The 18,833-nt window shown below is 45.6% G+C and overlaps 1 protein-coding gene across 1 annotated transcript; it reads left to right on the top strand.

The window, feature by feature from the left end:
• Positions 1–10,603: 10,603 nt before the first annotated feature.
• HMGB1 (high mobility group box 1) lies at positions 10,604–18,197 on the top strand. Its single transcript, XM_050907569.1, has 5 exons — positions 10,604–10,754; positions 13,715–13,877; positions 14,158–14,303; positions 15,289–15,463; positions 17,552–18,197. The coding sequence occupies exons 2-5, from the start codon at positions 13,728–13,730 to the stop codon at positions 17,726–17,728; spliced, it is 648 nt and encodes a 215-aa protein (XP_050763526.1). The 5' UTR covers positions 10,604–10,754; positions 13,715–13,727; the 3' UTR covers positions 17,729–18,197.
• The last annotated feature ends 636 nt before the right edge of the window (positions 18,198–18,833 follow it).

Here is an 18,833-nt window from a genome sequence, read left to right as displayed (position 1 = left end):
GATGAATTTCAGGGGTGATCCATATGATCCTTGATCTCAAAAATAGGTAGCAAAAACTTTTATAATGGAAAATACTGCTCTCGGCTTGCCCCTTTCATCATCTTCCTGGTCAAACTGTAGTGGCCTGTTGTGTTTGTAAGCTACCAAGGACGGTGTGTAGACTCCAGTGCCACAGCAGTGGTGTTGGGAATCACAAGCTCATCTCTTTATCTTTTATGTTAGATTTGATTAGGATGGTAGGTTTTTTTCAGAGAAATCTTGCCAGACTATGGGCTAGGTTTCCGTTTTTGTTAATGTTCTACCTTATCCATGGATGACGCTTGAGATTTGGTGACCGGGCTAGTGATTTGCCATGAGGAAAACAAAGCAACCTCATGCTTTGCTTTTGCGTATTCTTCTCTGGCTTATGCAGTCTTTTCCCACAAGTAATACAGCAAATTCAGGTGTCCTCTAAACAGCACCGGAGATGATACTGAGATATACGGGTAGTTAGGAAAATTTTGGTCAAGCCATTGACTGAAATTCATAAAAATCAAAATGCTTGCAACAGTACCTCAGTTCCACTGGCATATTGTTGTAAAGAAAAAATGAAAACCCTGCTTTTAACACTTTTTTTTAAAATAAGGATCAGTTTTCAAAGTTTTACAGCTGTAGAGAAATTGTGGGAGCAGGAAGAATCAGTCTTGATAGGGCAGAATCACCTTAAGCCAGTATCTCAACTCAACACTTTGTATCATGAAACCATGGGCTGAAACTGCTGCCTGTCATATCAGATGATATTATAATTGATTTATTATGTTACTTCATCTTGTGCATTGTTTGTAACCTTTTGGCAGGGATTGTTTTTCTTTTCTGGTTTTTGGGGGGGTTGGGTTGGTTTGTTGGGATTTTTTTTTTACCAGCACCTAATGTGAGGGAGCCCTGACCCATGAATTGGCTTCCAGGTACTAGGATAATACAAGTAGTAATCATGCCTGCTGCTAAAAATTTTCTACTTTATTTCCATTTGCATTTGTTTGCCTTCAGCTTCCAGTCATTGATTCTTGTTATGCCTTTCTCTGATGGATTAGAGAGCTCTTTAGTACTCACTATTTTCTCCCCAGGAAGGTGCTTTTACCCTGTAATCAAGTTACTTCTCAATCTTTTTTTTTTTTTTTTTCCCCCTTTAAAAAAGCTAAACAGATTCAGTTTTTTATGGTTCTCATTATTTTTTCACATTCTCAGAAGATTTTTGTGGCTCTTTTCTATCCCTTCTCTAATTTTTCTATTAAAAAAGAGACATAAACCTGTATTTTACTAGTCACATACACAGGAGGAAAATTACTTCACTAGTTACTCCTGTGTTAGTATGGTCAGAAATTGATATTTTTGCAAGGTCAGATAAAATAAACAACTATTTAATGTGACTTCAACACATCTGAGTATGTGATTATTAGAGGACAGAAAAGGATGGATCATTTAAAAAAGATGTAAATGCTTCACAGACTTCAAAAGGGCTATCAAATCAGCAAGAGTGGGTGTGCAGGAGGGGGTGCAAAAGTATTTGTGTTTGTGTTGAGGTTTTTAAGGAGATAGAAGTGAAATAAAAATAATAATCTTAATTGTAAAGCAACAAGAATACATCAAAACCTTAAGTGCTATGGATAACACTGTAATACGTACTTGCCAAAATTTTGTAGGATTGAATGCAAACCCTTTGTTAGTAACAGATTATGCAGGCCACTCGAAATAGAGACTGTGAATGGACATGAATATATGCATCCCTTACATCCGTTTAATCCAATAAGTAGCCACTTGCTTATATTTGGAAACCCTAGAACAGTTATGTGATCTGTTATGCTGTAATAGAAGAAATAACATAGTATCAAGAATTTCTTTTGTTATAAAAGCTGTCACCATTAAGTCATATAAGAGTTCAAACAATCAAAATCCACAGCTTCAAAGAGGCTCTTGAAAGTTTTACTGCTTCAGTATTTCTTACCAAAGGAGTGGCTATTCATTTTGATTTTTATCCATACTTTAGGACAAGGCTGAGTTAAATTTACCCTGAGGAGACTAATCAGATGCCTGCCTGGTCAAAGCATCTCGGCCTACCCAATGACTTTTATGCATATCATGCATATCATGCATATCAGTATCTGAACTGAATCCGCACTCCCAGATCCATACTTACCCCTCATGCAAACCATCAGATTTTCCTTAAATTGAACTACAGACTGTTTAAACTCTGAGTGCTGCAGATCAATTTAATGCAAGTTTGTCTAATGTTCTGTCTTACACAAATTTGAGGTCACCATGTTGACTTTCTGTCCGAACTGTCTTGCTTTTTAACTTCAAAAAGAGTACGCCTTTCCGTTGTGGCAGCATTCCCTCAGTGAAACTTGGGGCATATTCAATAAGGGACTTAATTTGTTTCAGCAAAATTAAAGTTCATGGAAACATGGTAAATGAGGAAAAAAGGAGAATTAAAATAATGTAAAAGACTTAAAATCCTCTAAAACTCCTGAAAAAGGAGTAAAGGCGAATAAGGACAGAATAGAAAGCCAAATGGCCTCTAGTTAAGAAAGTACTAATCTAAATAGATTTAGACTACAAGTGCGTGTTAATGAAAAAGTTAATACTAAGATTTTAGTAGCACTGGGTGACTTGGGATAGAAGTTATCCCCCTGCGATGATGAGCTCACAGAGCCCTTTTCAAAACAACTATCTGTTGTTGGAAAGAAATGAGAGAAGTGGGCATTCCCTTGAATGCCTTTTGGTATCACAGGCTTAGTCGATACAAAGTATGCCATTTCTTACATCCTAGGTTGCTTCAGTCTCCCAAGTCCTGGAATAGAACCCTTAAATAAAGGGAGATGATGGCACTGGGAAAGAAGGTGGTAGAAGAAACAGGATGATTATGATAGAAGCTAGAGACAGTCTCCGTAAGAATACTAGCATGACTTAATTTCTCTGAATGGCCGTATAAGAGGTGATCCTCCTTCCTGAACCAGTAATAGATTGGGATGGCCGCATATAATGGTAGGTGTTTGACCAACGCAGTACCCACTGGAGTATAACATATACTGGATAACCATTCTGGGGGTGGGAGGAGAGGGGTGGTGGCTAGAAAATTACTTTCCCATTAAATAATGCTACTGATGAGTATTTGGTGAGCAGGTACAGCTGCCACAGTGCATTTCTAGCTTGTCTTTGCACAGGAGTATGGTGAAAAGAAGAGGAGAGAAAGGAGACAGAAAGGAGAGAGATGGAGAAAGGATAACAGTTTTTTGAGGCTTCTTCTGCTCTTCCAGGATATGTTCTTTGCTCTCCTTAAGTGATTCACTCTGATAACTTGTAGTACTTGTAATCTTCCTTGAACACTATATCTCATTGGGAAGTCAGCAAGTTAATGAAGTTCCTGGGTATGTGGACAATTCCCTGAATGAATGAGAAATGCTCCATTATCTACCATTGCATTGTCAGGGATGAGACTGACACTACTCAGTGACAACCATACGCACTTGGCTGTATTCAGAAAAAGGGCAAGACTGTCCTGTCAAATGATGCAAGTACCTTTTTGAAGCTGTAAGCTAATGGTTATTTCCTCCAGCGGTTCCTGTAACTGCTTGTGTGCAGTGCAGACATCACGGTAGATCCTGTGTAGTTACCAGATAGAGTGATATGTGCTGCATCCCCTATTTCTTCGGATATCAGCATCCCATAAATTCACATTATTGTCCTGTTTTGTGGAGATATTACTATGCTAGGATTTCTAATATCAAGGACTGTGTTGGTGTTAAGGTATCTTCTACATATTCAGAAGCAGATGGTTTAGCCTGTGTTGCAAATACGGATGAGTCCTGTATAAGGGATCAGAGTACAGGTCAGAGTGATGTTTGTATGTTGTGTATTTTCAGAAAACATATAGATAAGGGCATAGTAGCTCTGTCCCAGCACTATACCTGGCTCAAGGAATCTTTCCAATTTAACATGTAGCATTGAGAGCTATGTAAAGGAGTCCTGGATGTGAGGAAGTATATCTTGTTGAATCTTCTGGGATGGATAAAATAGGAAGGAAGGGAATCTCAGATATTTTTCATCAACTTAGGCCTGGTTGGATTCTGCCTGTTCAGGTGTAGAAGTCTAATAGTGGTGTCAGCATCAGAAGCTTACCTGCCTCTAGACTGGAGTGAGGGAGGCTGAGTACTAATGCCTTTAGAGGAGAGTGTCTGTGAAGGTGGACAGCAGCATCTTGGGTTTATTAGAAGCAGCTGATAACTCTTATCTTGGTGGTGGACTTGAGTGTACAATCACATAAATGGTCTGGAGATTTTGGAGAGGGATTGAATATTTGATGCAATGTTTCCAGAAAGTTGAAGAGATAAGTGGATGTTGCATTGCATATTGTGCTCTCAGCAAAGCAAACATCTCAACAGGTCAGTGATTTCAGAAATAGTGCGGTTCTGGAAGGACATTTCTTGAACTCCTTTTTGCTGTTGAAGCTGAACGCAGTTCCCATCTGTCTGAAACTCTGCATTGAGAGCTTCACAGAGGCACTTAAAGAAGTTCTGTACTTATACATAAGGAATAAGATGCTAAAGGAATCACATGTCTTAACAGTAAATAATTTCTGTTACCGTGAAATGGTTACTTTCTATACACATTTGCACTGTAAAAAAAAATGTTCGTGGCATACTGATCATCAGAAGAAAAGTCCATACTGATGTATCTTCATCAGTAGTATTCATCAATACATCAGTGGGACGTATTGCCCACTTCCTGAGCTGAACAGTGTGGGTATACACTTTTGCTATGGAAATATGTTTTCTTGGTACTTTACTGTATATCTTTTAATGCCTCAAAAAGCGTACAAATTTTAATGTTATCCATTCTACGGATAAAAGCACTGTGGAAGTACTGACCCTGATTTAAGAACATATCAGCTCTAGAAACGATGGAATTGTCTGCAGGGCTCACATGTCAACAAAAATCAGTTGGTTCACACATGAAGCCTGGCGAGCAAATTACTGCAGCAGCACCAGTGCCATCCCTGCTCCCTGCCTGCCTCTCCCAGACTGCTTCCTTTAGTCAGCCGAGGTTACCTTGTCTGGCTGCTACTTCTCCTCACTTACCACTTACTCGCGCATCTAGAGTAGCCAGCCACACTGAAAGGACAAATGGCCTTCTGAAACCCTGTTCTCTAGATAATGCTCACTAATAGAAGAGAGACAGCAATATATATGCAGATTACTTGACACAACCTGAGCAAATCCAGCCGGAAAGGTAAAGCAAAGCACATTCCATGCATTGTTACTATTTACAGCCATGCTAAGTCTCATTTCTTTGAATGGAGTCTTTCTCTTCCAGAAATGATTTTAAGGAAATATTTGAAGTATCTCCTGAAGATTTCAAATAAGACATCGGAGGAAGAAATTGGTTATAACTCTGCATCTAATAAGCAACTGAGAGTTGTGTTCATCTGGGCTGCGTACAGGCTGGTGCTGCAGCCTCGGGAAAAGGGCAAATACGGCCAGTGCTTTTTCCAAGTGTGCTGCGAACAACCTACCCGCTGTACAGCTGGAAGTGTTCAAAAGCAACAGTGACAATCTAAATCACCAGCAGCTCCATCATAAGTACGTGTGCCCAGGTGCCCTGTCTCTGCAGATGTTTTGCTCTTGTTTTGAGCTGAAAATGTAACATTTTTGTTGAGAAAAGCTTTCAGATTTCGTTAAAAATAGCCTAATAGTAGCTTTGGATTTGACTGACAAGCTAGTTTTTGTTGTGCCATTTTCACTGTAATATTCCCTTAATTTTGACCCGAAGAAACAATGATCTCATTCCTTGGGAGGGAGGACAGAGTGACAAAATCCAGAGGTCCAGTGACGACACTGAATCTCTTCATTGTCAAAGTGAGCTATGAAATCATCTGCCTTCCAGCTAAAACCACTGGGGAGTAAGCAGTGTCCTTCACAGAAAGAAAAATTTGCGAGAGAAGGTGGTGGCATGGAGCAGCAACCTTCTTGCCCCAGGGGAGGTGTGCTGCCCTGCGTCCTCTGCCTCCTGAATCTCATGGAATTGATGCAAGTTCCTTTTCTCACCTCTGTCAGCAACCGCAGCGCTCAAGTGGGCACAGACTTTCTAAGGTCTGGCTCTTTATATGCTGTGACTTCCTCGAAAATTCTGCTGGAGGAGTCTCACCAAGGAGTTTCACAAAGTTATTTTGGGAGCTGGGGAGAATGAGATCCCCACTCTGCATCTTTCTCTTGATCAGGCTTCGCTGACAACCAGGTGGTCTGTATGTCTTGGGATTCTCCATCCGTGGTTGTCTTCGCTAGAAGTCTTCAGTTGTGAGCTACACAGAGGATGATCTGAAGTGAGAGGGTAATTTTAAATAAATAAAATAAAACTCTGTTTTCGTCATTCAGTTGGAACTTTTCTGTTCCTACTCAGCAATATGTTGTTTAGAAGAACAGTTCTGTCTTGGAGAGGCCTTTCTTTGTTATCGCTAAAGAAAATGGAAAAAAAAAGGATGCTTTAAAAAAAGGTTGAGAATATATAGCTGATGTTTCCATCTAAGTTCAGCTTGCTTTGCATGGAAAAGAAGTTGAACGAAAAGGCTCCTTGCAAACATTTCTACTAGTTTTCAAGGAAGTAGCTACAAAGGGTATCGTAAAAATTGAAGTATTTGAAAACACATATCTAATAGAAATCGTAGTCTTACTCTTGCTTTGCAATATGACATCCAATCCGTGTGACTTTTCCCAAAGTATACTCTAGTTTGCAAAACACCAAAATTACTAAATAGGGGTTTTGAAACTTCCTGTGCAGCTACATACTTTTTTTTCCGGAGCAGTCATATTGGGCTGTTATGACCCGAATATTCTGCGGGCAAAGCCTCTGTGCCTGAAGTCAAAGATGGCTCATGTTATCCAAGTGATCTCTGTGACTGCACCTGTCATGTGGAGTGTAATTTAAAACAGATTTGGACTTCAATAAGGTTTGCAGAAGAAGGCATGTTTGTAAAGTATCAGAAGGGATGTGGCACAGCGTGAACAAGAGAAGAAACATATACTGCTTCTGTGAAAAATGTTACTGTCTGCAACTGATGAGTAAATTCTTTTTATTTCTGTCGTCAAGGGCCGCAGAAGAAACCCACTGGAATATGAAAACCTGTACAGGCCTTAGCATATAACTAGCAGAAATGAAGGAAAACCTTTACAGGAATACATCATGTAATCAGAACCTCCTCATTGCTCGCCTTTTACTAAATTGTTGGCTCTAGACAACAGCTGGGAATAAATGCTTTCCTTTTCCTTCCTTTCAGGTCTGGTTTTCATGGAAGAAACTTTAAAGAAGTTCAGTATGTGCAAAGCTATCAGCTCCTGCACACTAGGCCACATAAACACTTGCGCTTTTTACAGTTTTCCTCTGCTCCATATCCTGTGTAAAGGTTTAAATTTTAAGATGCAAACCAGCCAAAAAAAAAAAAGACTTTCCTTTAGACAGAAACATTAGTGTTCCTTACTGTTCATGTATTTTCACATGATTTCAGATAGCAGAACTGCTGTCTTCATGTGTCCGTTGGCACATCTTCACAAATGAGGCAGTTTTAGAATTAGGGTTATTACTTAGAAGGATCTTTGACTTCCATAAAGCACCCCGCCTTGCCAAACGATTGATAATTGCGATAGAAGATTTGGAATTTGTTTGCCCTCTCACCGGCAGTATCTCGAAAGAAGCACCAGCTCGAGGAGGAGAAATGTTAGGAGGCAACAGTCATAACCAAGCAGCAGCAACTGGCTCAGGCATTGGATGCAGAACAGAAGTTACTGGACTCTGGATTAACTAAGGGGATCAGATGAATACTAATACAAATATTCTGTCAGCAGATGTGTAAAAATGTGTATGAGTTGTGGGGCCTGTTCCTCAGCGGTGAGGGGCCCAGTTAACTTAGGAAGACTTTGAGGAGAGGTCAGTGTTTTCTTGGATGGGAGAATCGCCAGAGGACAAGAGTAGAAAGTGTGAATGACACTCAGAAGAAGCCCTGGTATAAACTTCTTGAATGATAAAGTTGCCCTGTTGCATATTCAGATGCTTATTGGGAGCTGGTTTACATCTTGTGAGGCTGAACAGCTCTCAGCTTAATGTATCTTTAACATGTGCTGCCAGCTTCCTAAACAGGAACCTATTATATCCTATATAGTATTTCCATGGGACTTAGTGGTAGTGTGCGTATTGAAAGAAGTAAGCCAGTGAGGAAAAAAAACGCAATTTTTTTTCACATCGTCCAATATGACACAAATGTCAACGTGGCACAGAGACCAGTCATCAATGTGTAGCACTCCGGACCGAGACTTAGTGTAAAGAGTGTCGCTGCGCTCCATCCACTATGATAACTCCTTCTAGCAGATCAGCACCTATGGCATCTGCTAGGGGATCTGCTCATTTGAGACTTGCTTTGGTTGTAACAGTGTGTTATGAGCATTTTAGAAATACCACCCCACTTAAAGAAGGAAGAACGAGCACAAAGATTTGTCCGAGGATCATCAAACAGTGTGGCAAAGCAAATCTCTTGCAGCCTCTTCTGTGGCTTAATTCCTAGAGATGAACCATGCAAAGTGAGCACTTGGGTGCATCTTCACAGGATTTTATCACGACTCTTCTCCTGATACAATTAAAATGATTCAGTCCACCTAACGGGTGCAAGCAAGTAGAGAATTGAGCCATCCCAGCATAAAACTGTCCGCAGTAAGGTAGTACTAGTATAATTATATTAGTTTCTTTTTAATCACATTCGTATCTAAAGAAAGAGGAAGCTAGTTTATTGAACTTAGGCCTGGCTGCACTGGAAATTGGTACAATTATGACTTTAAGATGTGGGTTTGGGGCTTTTTTTTAATTCTCGGTATTTGTACAGCTTTCCATTTGCATAGGCCTAAGGTTTATAGACTAGTATTCTCTAAGTTTCTCTCTTAGTAAGAACTAAGCAAGCAGTGTTGGGCTAAATGAAAAGGTACATGGTATTATCGTTCTTGGATTTAGAGGCTGGTTTTGCTTGGGACCTTAAGCACGACTTCCTAGGATTCACTTTTCACTGTAGTTAATTCCTGCTACTGAATGCTATTAGCCATGGTCCCACCAAAGAAAAGGTAGAGACTTTATCAATTATTTTATTTTGTCAGATGATAATATTTTAAATTTTATTATTGGTCACAAATATTCATGTGTAAATAGTTGATTTTGACAATCTACTTAATTATCATGTTCTCTTAAAACCTTCTCCTATCCATGAAGTTTCAGAAGGGTTTGTGGTCTGGCACATGAGGATTTGTCCTGTTTTCATGTTTAGGTGGCCTACAAAACTTTTGAGGATCGTACAGATCATCTCTTAATGTTACCTGCTACTCATATTGCCAGCGTAACAACACATACAAGGTAAGAACGGTTTTTAATGTGTACACCTGTATATAGCTCTCTTCATTCAAGTTGCTGTTACTTCATTAGGTGTACTAATAATGCCTTTCAGGGAAGGTCAGTGGTTTTGGATTTATCACAACAGTGCTCCTCCCAGCATCGATTGCACCAGTAAAGTAGATATAAACAGCAAAGCAGACGTAAAGGGGTATTCCTTCTGTTTGATAGTCCTCTATAGATGATTCATACAGTGCAAGTGACTATAAAAAAGCAGGGAGAGGAGTGGCAACAAAGGGCAGGTGAGATATGGCCCAGATTGCCAATGTTCCACCAGCTCAGCCTGCCTCTGCGCTGGGATGCCCGGGCTGGCGTGCGGGGGCATCGTTCCAGAAGCACAGAGAACTGGGGGAGCTGCCTGGCCACCCCGGCCTGCTCCCCGTCACCCAGGGGGTTACGAAGAGAGCCAAGACCTTCTTATCCTTGCTCTTACAGATAATTTACCAATTTCTGAAAAAAAACACCCTAAGCTACCACATAACGCAGTGTGCGCAGGCAGAACCGCGCACGCCGCCGCCGCCGCCGCAGCAGAAGGCAGCGCCCGTGTGCCAGCCAGCGCCGTGCGACGGCTGAAGCCGGGCAAGAGGAGCCGGAAAACGCGGGCTCGCCTCTCCGGGCCCCGCTGCCCCGGGCCCCGCTGCCCCGAGCCCCGCGCCTCAGTTTCCGCGTCTGTGAAATGGGGCGGCGCGGCCCGCCGGGGAGGTACCGCACGGGGCGGGGGGGACGGCGGCGCGGCCGGGGCGGCGCGGGAGCGCCCGCGGCGCCGGCGCCCTGCGCCGTGCTCCCCCCGGGGCGGCGGGGGCCGGGCGCGGGGGGGGCCCCCCGGGACGGCGGGGGGCGGCCCCGGGGGCGGGGGAGCCGCGGTAGCGGCGGGCGGGGCGGCGGCGGCCCGCGCTCCTCGCAGGCGGCGGCTGGGCGCCGCGCCGCCGCCTCGGAACTCTGCATCCCGCCGCCGCCCGGCTCCCTCCACTCACTTTTATATTTGCGCGCCCTTTCAATCCTCGGTGACGTGTCCCGCGCGGCGCCCAATCGGCGGAGCTCTCTGGTCAGGACAATGGAAGGGCCTCGGCCAATCGGCGCGGCGGCTGGCTTGGCGGCAGCCAATGGGGACGGGGCTGTGTTGAGAGTAATGTTACCAGCGCTGAGAGTGTGAGGAGGCTGCGTATCGATCCCGCTCTCACAGCCATTGCGGTGCACCGGGCTGCACAGGGACCCAGGCAGCGCTGGGGCCGGGCGGGCGGCCGGGGTAGCGTCTCTGGGGCTCGGGGCCGAGCGAGGGCTGCGTGCCGACTCTGACACGGGTGAGTACGCGCCGGGGGCCGCCGGGCCGGCCGGGCGCGCTCGCCCGCTCGCTCGCAGCCGGGCGGCGAGCCGGCGCTGCCCGCCGTGCCGCCGCCGCTGCCTGGCCGCGGAGCGCGGGGCAGCGCCGGCTCGGGCGCCGGCACACAAAGGCGAGCCGGGCTGCGCCCGGGAGACCCTTCCCGGGCGGCGAGCCCCCCGGCCGGGCCGGGGCGGGGCGGGGGCGCCGGGGGCGCGGGCGGCGGGCGACTTCGGGAGCGGGGCGGCGGGAGGGAGGGAGACGGGCGAAGGAAGCCGCCCGGGCGGGGGGGGGGGGGGGGGGGGGGACACGACGACGGACGGACGGACGAGCGGCTGGGGGTCGTCCGCCGCGGGGGGCGCGGGCCGCGCCGTGCCCCGCCGTAAGCCGCTTACGGTGCCTCGCCGTAGCCATCGCTGCGGCGGCGGGGCAGCCGGCGGGCACAGGCGCAGCGAGGCGGCGGGGGGCTTCGGGCGGGCCGCGCCGCGCTGCCGGCCGCCGCCGGGGCCGCGAGGAGCGCGGGGGCAGCGGGGCGCGGGCCGGGGAGCCGCTGGCCCCGCGGCCGCCCGGCTGTAACATGGCTGACGGGAGCCGCGAGCGAGAAAACAAGGCGAGCGGCGGCGGCGGAGCAGAGAGGCGCTCGGGCGGGCGGGGGCGCAGTTCGGGGGAACTTTTTTTTCCAGCCGCCGCCGCTCGCCCGGGCGCGGGGCCCGCGGCCGAGGGGCTGTACAACTCGTCGGGGCGCGGGAGCGAGCGGGGGTCCCCGCCGGGGCTCTGCCCGCTCCGCCGGGGCTCGGGCAGGCGCTGGAAGCGCGCCGGCCCCCCCCCCCCAACCCCCCCGCTCCCCCCGCACCCACCCACCTCCCCCCGTCTCCCTCCCTCCCGCCCGCCCTCCCCCGGCTGCAATGGCTGAGCGTGTGCGCCAGGGTAGCGGGCGCGCTCACACAAAGGGAAGGGAAGGGAGGAAGGAGCCATGTTCTCTGCGCGGCGGCGGGCGCGGGCGACGCCAGCAGCGGCCATTCCGCGCCGCCCAGCCGCTACCGCCGCCGCGCCCCCGCGGGCCGGGGGTCGCCGCCCGGCCCCGCCGCGGCCCCTCGGCGGGGGTCCCGCGGCCTGGCCTCCCCGCTCCGCCCGCCGGGCCGCGGGGGGGGGGGGGTGTGGGGGGGTGTGGTGGCGGGGGGAGGGGGTGCGGCTCGCTCTCCTCAGCGCACAAAATGGAAGGAGCCTCGGCGGCGGGTGACCTCCTCCGCCAGGAGCCTGCGCCATGGCGGCCGCCACCGCCGCTGCGGCGGCGCAGGCCGCGCGGGCGGGCAGGCCGCGCCTCGCCTCGCCTCGCCGGCCAGGCCTCATGGCGGCGGGGAGCGGGGGAGGCCTGGGGACGGCGCGCCCCGTCGCGAGGGGACGGGGGCGGCGGCCGGGAGGGCGCTTTGTCCCGGGGCTGCGAGCGGCGGCCGGGACCGGGGGTCGTCGCCTGCGGGAAGCCGCAGCCCCGGTGGCCGGCTCCTGGGCATGTGCTTGCCGCCCACGAGCCCTCGCATGAACACAGAACTTCCACAGCTTTTCCCTAATAACGGGACTCTTTTTTAATTTTTTTTTCCCCCCCTCTTCTTCTCCCCCCGCACCCCCAACAGGTCTCTTGGGGGACTTCTGAAGTTTTCCTCAGGCCCCCTCACGGGGGAAGCGTCCAAAATGGCGGGAAGGAGGCTTTTAAACGCCAGCTCACGGTCGCAGCGCTTGGGTCACGGTGTCTGATCCTTCCCACAGTCACTCCACACCTCTGAACCACCCCTGCCCCGTCCCCCCCGGCCCTCACCGCCTTCCCCCCACAGCCAGCGGGAAGTGCCCCAGCCGCTAGCCGAGCCCCGGCTGCCGGCTGGCTCTGGAAAGGTCTCCATGGCAGGCAGGAGCGGCTCCTGGTTCTGCAGCCCTCTTGTTTACTTGATAGAAACTTCAAACCGGACGTGTTTAGTCACAGAGCAGAAATCTGTTTCTGTCTATCCACCAAACCGATAGGAAATACTGCTTCTGTGGCAGTACGGGCAGGCGGTGCTTGTGCTTTTTTTTTTTTTTTGAAACATTTTTTTTTTCTTTTAATTCCTGCTGAAGAGCAGGGTTTGTCAGGGTGCAAGTGTCTTTTTCCAGGGAGCTATGAAGAAATACTCTGAATGTCTGACTTGGGTGTGAAAGTTCCAGGGAGGTATTTTTCATTCCCTCTCAGTCCCTGAAAGAGTCAGATAGTCCTCGCGTTGAGCACAGCTTTGCTAGTCATATGTAAATGTCATACTTTTAGCGTCTCTGGCTTGGTTATAACATGTTTGACCGAGTGCGGTGTTTCATTCCTGTATTTCTAGGTATACGTACAAAGAGAGAGTAGGTTTTTGCAGTACGCATAAAGGAGAGTGATAATACATGGCATACAAAAATAATAATTAAAAAAATATATATTTTTTGCAAATGAGCACCCAAGGCCTACAGGGGAGGAGGATAGAAATACGGCCTTTAGGAAGAAAAATATTAGTAACCCATAAAGCCAGCTGAGACGGGATGCTCAGGTACTTTTTTGCTCCGTCTTTCAGTATAATTTATTCCTTCTAAGCATAGGATTGATACACTAGCTGTAATCAAGGAGTGCAGTCTGCACTGCACCAGTGCTAGTACTTGCTTTCGCATTGCTTGGAAGGGACATTTTTGTTCGCAGGAGACCAGAACTGCACGTTTTGAAGGTCCTTTGAGATTTCAGGTTGCTTGTGTCCCGGTCACCTCAAACAGCAGTGGCAGAAATCTTTAGTTAATTTTCTAGAAGAGAAGCTTCTTCCTGTTGTGTGATTTTGGAATACTGCTCTGACGGGTCTTGTTTGGCATGATCCTTCGTTGTGGCTTACTTCCTACATTGGTTTGTAAAAAGTAAAAGTTTTGAAGGTGTCTTTTCTTGCTTTGTTACAGAAAATCATCAAAAATGGGCAAAGGCGATCCTAAGAAGCCGAGAGGTAAAATGTCTTCATACGCCTTCTTTGTGCAAACCTGCCGGGAGGAGCACAAGAAGAAACATCCAGATGCTTCAGTGAACTTTTCAGAGTTCTCAAAAAAATGCTCAGAACGATGGAAGGTAGGAAAACTGCTTCAAAACCACAAAACCTTAAACGATTGCTTTGTGTGAAATACTATTCGAGGCTGTAAATTATTTCTTTAAAAGTTCAGGTTTTAGATAAGTATGAAGTGCAGTTGTAAGATCAGTGGTAACTATCTGTTGTTCTTGCCTTACCTTTAGCTCCCTCAACTGAAATTTTGGAATGGACTTGGATATGCTTTTGAATCTTGAAATACTGTTTTGATCCTTATGGGTCCCTTCCAACTTGAGATATTCTGTGATTCTAATTGCCTTCCAGACTATGTCTTCTAAGGAGAAAGGGAAGTTTGAAGATATGGCAAAGGCTGACAAGCTTCGTTATGAAAAAGAAATGAAAAACTATGTACCACCTAAGGGGGAAACAAAAAAGAAGTTCAAGGATCCAAATGCACCTAAGAGGCCTCCGTAAGTAGATTTCTAGTTAGTTTGTCTTGTTCGGGACCATCACACTGGAATGTATCTGTAAAATGATCATTTTATCCAGGTTTAGGAGCTTCAGAAATACAAGACTACGTGATTTTCCTGACCAGTGACGTAAAGATAGGTTGAAATTGTAGTTACGAATTACAGGTTTATGGTTTCAGGTTGGCCCTCTTCGTCTAAGCTGGAATAACGTCAGCCTTTAAAAGTGGATGCAAAAATCGGCGACATGCAGTTCTGACTGCTGTTTCCAGTTTCTGTTAAGAGGGTAATTCTAGTGTAAAATGGCAGTAAAATATTTCAGGCCCTGCTCTCCCTACCTGTTGGCTTGAGCAGAATTTTTGATTGGCAGTCCATTTAAAATTAAGAGGCTTTTGCACAGAACAAGTTAGAGGGATGATCTTGCACAAAAAACAGCTTGGAGAATTAAAACTTCAGTCACTACATAAAGACTACTGACTTCAGATTCACCTGGTACTAGACACGGGTACTGTGTAGCAACACATTTTTGTGTGTGTTTTAAATGGAGCTAATGCTGAAGGGAACGGGGAAGTTCCTGTACAAGTGAATGTTCATATTTGGGCTGATGCTGTCATCTGGAAATCCTCATTTTCATAACAAATATTGCAGCTTCTCTGCCTTTAACAGTTCTGACATACCATTTGCTCCCCTGGTATCATTCGCTCATTCTCCTTTTTTAAGATTTTCTCTGCATATGGTATGTAAAGTTTGCCCTTCTGGAGGTCCTGCCAAAAATGGGACCAGATGTGCGGCATTACTTAAGAGACAAGGATGTGTTACGTTTTCAAAGTAGTTTATTCAGTTCTAATACCTTCTATTGTAATTAACGTTTGTCTCACTTCTAGGTGCTTTTCCAAAACACTCTTAAGAAACATTAACAAAGGTCACAAAATTTAATTAAAATTAAAATAATCTTCTTTCTCCCCCCTGCCCCCGCCCCCCTCTGTAGTTCGGCTTTTTTCTTGTTTTGCTCTGAGTTTCGTCCAAAAATCAAAGGAGAACATCCCGGTCTGTCCATTGGGGATGTTGCAAAGAAACTGGGAGAGATGTGGAACAACACCGCTGCAGATGATAAACAGCCTTATGAAAAAAAGGCTGCTAAACTGAAGGAGAAGTATGAAAAGGTAACATTGACATTTATGGAGATGGTTTGGGGAGGTCAGGCCTCAGTTTAGATGTGTTTTTCCGTCTCATGTACTCTGGTACCTGATGTTGCAAATTATAATGCTAATGCTAATGACAAATACCATGATATTTGTTGGAAAGTAGCACGTAAGGGAGCATACGGTTTATTACTATAAAACACTAAATTGCAGTCCTTTGTGTTGAACTATTTGCATTCATCTGTAATTTAGGACCATCAGTGATGGTTTAATAGATACCACGGTGTCTGTATTGTTACTGAAACAGTAGGTCACAGCAATATCTGAGTTAAGTTGGTAGTATGTATATACTACCAACTTAGTATGTATTACATTATACCTATAATGCCAGTAAAGAATAAATTGGTTCTCCCTAATTTTGGAGGTATTGGTGAGCGTCCCTGAACATTAGGATAATTGATACACATAGATGCTTTTTTTTTTTTTAATTTATTCTTGGGATAATGTCAGAACACGAATGAGATGCTAGTTTTAGACACGTGTTTTTCCTGTACCTGTTTTGTGTCCATCTCCTTTCTAGTAATTAACATAGTTAATAATACATATGAAGCAGCATGTCATAAAATTTCTTGAATTATTAAAGCTAAATCCCGTCATCATAATTGGAGCTCTAGAAATGTGTTGCATGCACAGGGTAGTGCTACATGTGTGTTTATTTCCAGAGGCAGATTCCCATCCCAATACGAGGAAAGTAAGGGGAGGGGAATGAATGTTAGCCTCCTCTGATGATGCTTTACAGCGGGTCAGCAACCACCTATAGCTAATGTATACCACGTATATCCAGTTGTGTGCCGTGACCTTCCTCTGGGTATTTCTCTTGCTGGCAAACAAAACCACCTTAAAATTGTAGCGTTGTAGTGACAAGGTGGCCCCTTTGAGTCCTAATTATGTGCTGGAGCGGAACTGCAGGTCTAGAAGCTTTCCCATATTGTCCTTCCTGTGCAACTTAAACTCTTCAGCATGGTAATTGTTTGTACATACAGCCAAGGCAACTCATAAGAGACTTTTTAAATGGTAGAATTATTCATCTTTCTTCCCAGATATTTTAATCTTCACTAGTATTGTCTTTATTTCTTATGCTTACAAATGGGGTTTTAAGGTGCAGTAATCTTAATATTTCACTGTTTGGCCTTTGACTCAGTGGATGTGGTATCTTCTGCAAGTTTCACGCTAAGCTTTAAGGGAGTCTGAGGGAACTGTAAGATTAGTGGTGTAATGTTTACTGGGTGGGGAATACTTGAAGATTTGGACCATCCACGTAAAGGTGTTGACATTTCTCTGTAGCTGGTGTGTTTAAGTCCTGTAGATCAAATCTGTTATGTAATTGTTTTTATTATTTTGGCACAAAGTCGAGAAGTCTAACCGTTTTTCTGGCTTGGTCTTCCAGGTACAGTTTGACTTCCCTATAACAGGAACTGAATTTTGTGCGTTATAAACCACTAGAATAAATTTATTGCATGCAGAAGGTGGCACTGTCTACCCTTTAATCAAGTTCTTCTACCTTTTATTTTGTAAACTTCAGTCAGGCAGTATTCTGTATAATTGCTCTTCGCTGAGGCATAACATTGCAAATATTAGGCCATGTCATTCTAATGTGTTTCGGATGGCTAATTACAATTTTGTGCCTCAAACAAGGACTTTCCTGTGCGTTTCTCTAGGCATCATAGAAGGTAGGGCTAGAAAGGGACCTTAAGAGGTCTCCCTACTTCATTTCCTTATGGGATAGTGGGCTCAGCTGTGCCTTTACCGCCCGAGGCAGCAGCTTTTCCAACCTGTTCCCAGAAGCCTAAGAGCAGAGACGCCTCAGCAGCCGTAAGCAGCGTGTTGCAGCGCGCCAGTATCATTCTGCGTTAGAGGGTTCCCCTTTCTTTGGCGTTGGGCCTCAGTTCACCTCGTAACTGAAGCTACAGCTCCCGGTCCTAGCCCAGAGGATGCGGAGAAGGGGCAGATACCTGGGTGGCTCCGGTTTCACAAGTACCGTTTGGAAGTTGCTCAGAGCTCTTGGCTGGTTAAATCTTTGAGAGATTCTTCCTGCTTTTCTCCTCCAAGGATATTGCTGCATACCGGGCCAAAGGGAAGGTTGATGCAGGCAAAAAAGTAGTTGCCAAGGCTGAGAAGAGCAAGAAGAAGAAGGAGGAGGAGGAAGATGAGGATGAAGATGAAGAGGATGAAGATGATGAAGAGGAGGAAGAGGAGGAGGATGAAGATGATGATGATGATGAATAAGTCTCTCTTAGAGCAATTTCTTTCTTGTCTATAAAGCATTTAACCCCCCTGTACACAACTCACTCCTTTTAAAGAAAAAAAAATTGAAATGTAAGGCTGTGTAAGATTTGTTTTTAAACTGTACAGTGTCTCTTTTTTTGTATAGTTAACACACTACCGAATGTGTCTTTAGATAGCCCTGTCCTTAGTGGTATTTCAATGGCCACTAACCTTGCCTGGTACAGTGTGGGGGTTGTAAATTGGCATGGGAGTTTTAAAGCAGGTTCTTGTTGGTGCACAGCACAAATTAGTTATATATGGGGATGTAGTTCATTTTTCATCTTCAGTTGTCTCCGATGCATCCTAAAAATAATTGTTGTTCTGTTAACTGAATACCACTCTGTAATTGCAAAAAGGAAAAGAAAAAAGTTGCAGCTGTTTTGTTGACATTCTGAATGCTTCTAAGTAAATACAATTTTTTTTATTAGTATTGTTGTCCTTTTAATAGGTGCCCTTGAAAAATCATACTTTTTCTTTTCTCTCTCTCTCTCTTTTTTTTTTTTTTTTTTTTTTTTTGAGGGGAACTCATCTTTTGCTTTATTGAATGCCCGTATGGGATCACGGGAATATTACAGTTTTCATCTTTCATATAACCAGCTGATAAACAAAGCTTTGATCTGCATACCCTGCATAATCATGATAGGGTAAGAAAAGAAATATATAGGCATATGGTGAAAGAATATTCTTCCGTAACTGGAAACAAAACAAAAAATTCAATCTCAACAAACTGATACTTGTTCAGATTTTTGTGAAATGTAATATTCTATTGAGTTGCATGAGTTTACCAGTCTTGGAGAGTTGAGAAGTATAGAGTTCAATTTTACAGAAATTAAATACTTCGGGGAGGGGGGGTGGGGGTGGGGTGGGGGGGGAGGGAGGGAATGTTAAATTTTGTCCTAGAAGGACCCATAGGAAGAGTGTATGTCCATCCGGTGTAGAGAAATTTACATGTGTGACTCCGTTACCATGTAATGGAAGTTGTATTTGTAAATCTCTGAACACTAGCGAGCGATGAGCATACCTAAAATGTGTAAAGTTAAAAGCATGAAATTACCATATTATTTTT

This window comes from Gymnogyps californianus, chromosome 1 (assembly GCF_018139145.2).
Source record: "Gymnogyps californianus isolate 813 chromosome 1, ASM1813914v2, whole genome shotgun sequence".
NCBI lineage: Eukaryota > Metazoa > Chordata > Aves > Accipitriformes > Cathartidae > Gymnogyps > Gymnogyps californianus.
The sequence above is the reverse complement of the archived record's forward strand: the minus strand, read 5'-3'. Positions and strand labels throughout refer to the sequence as shown.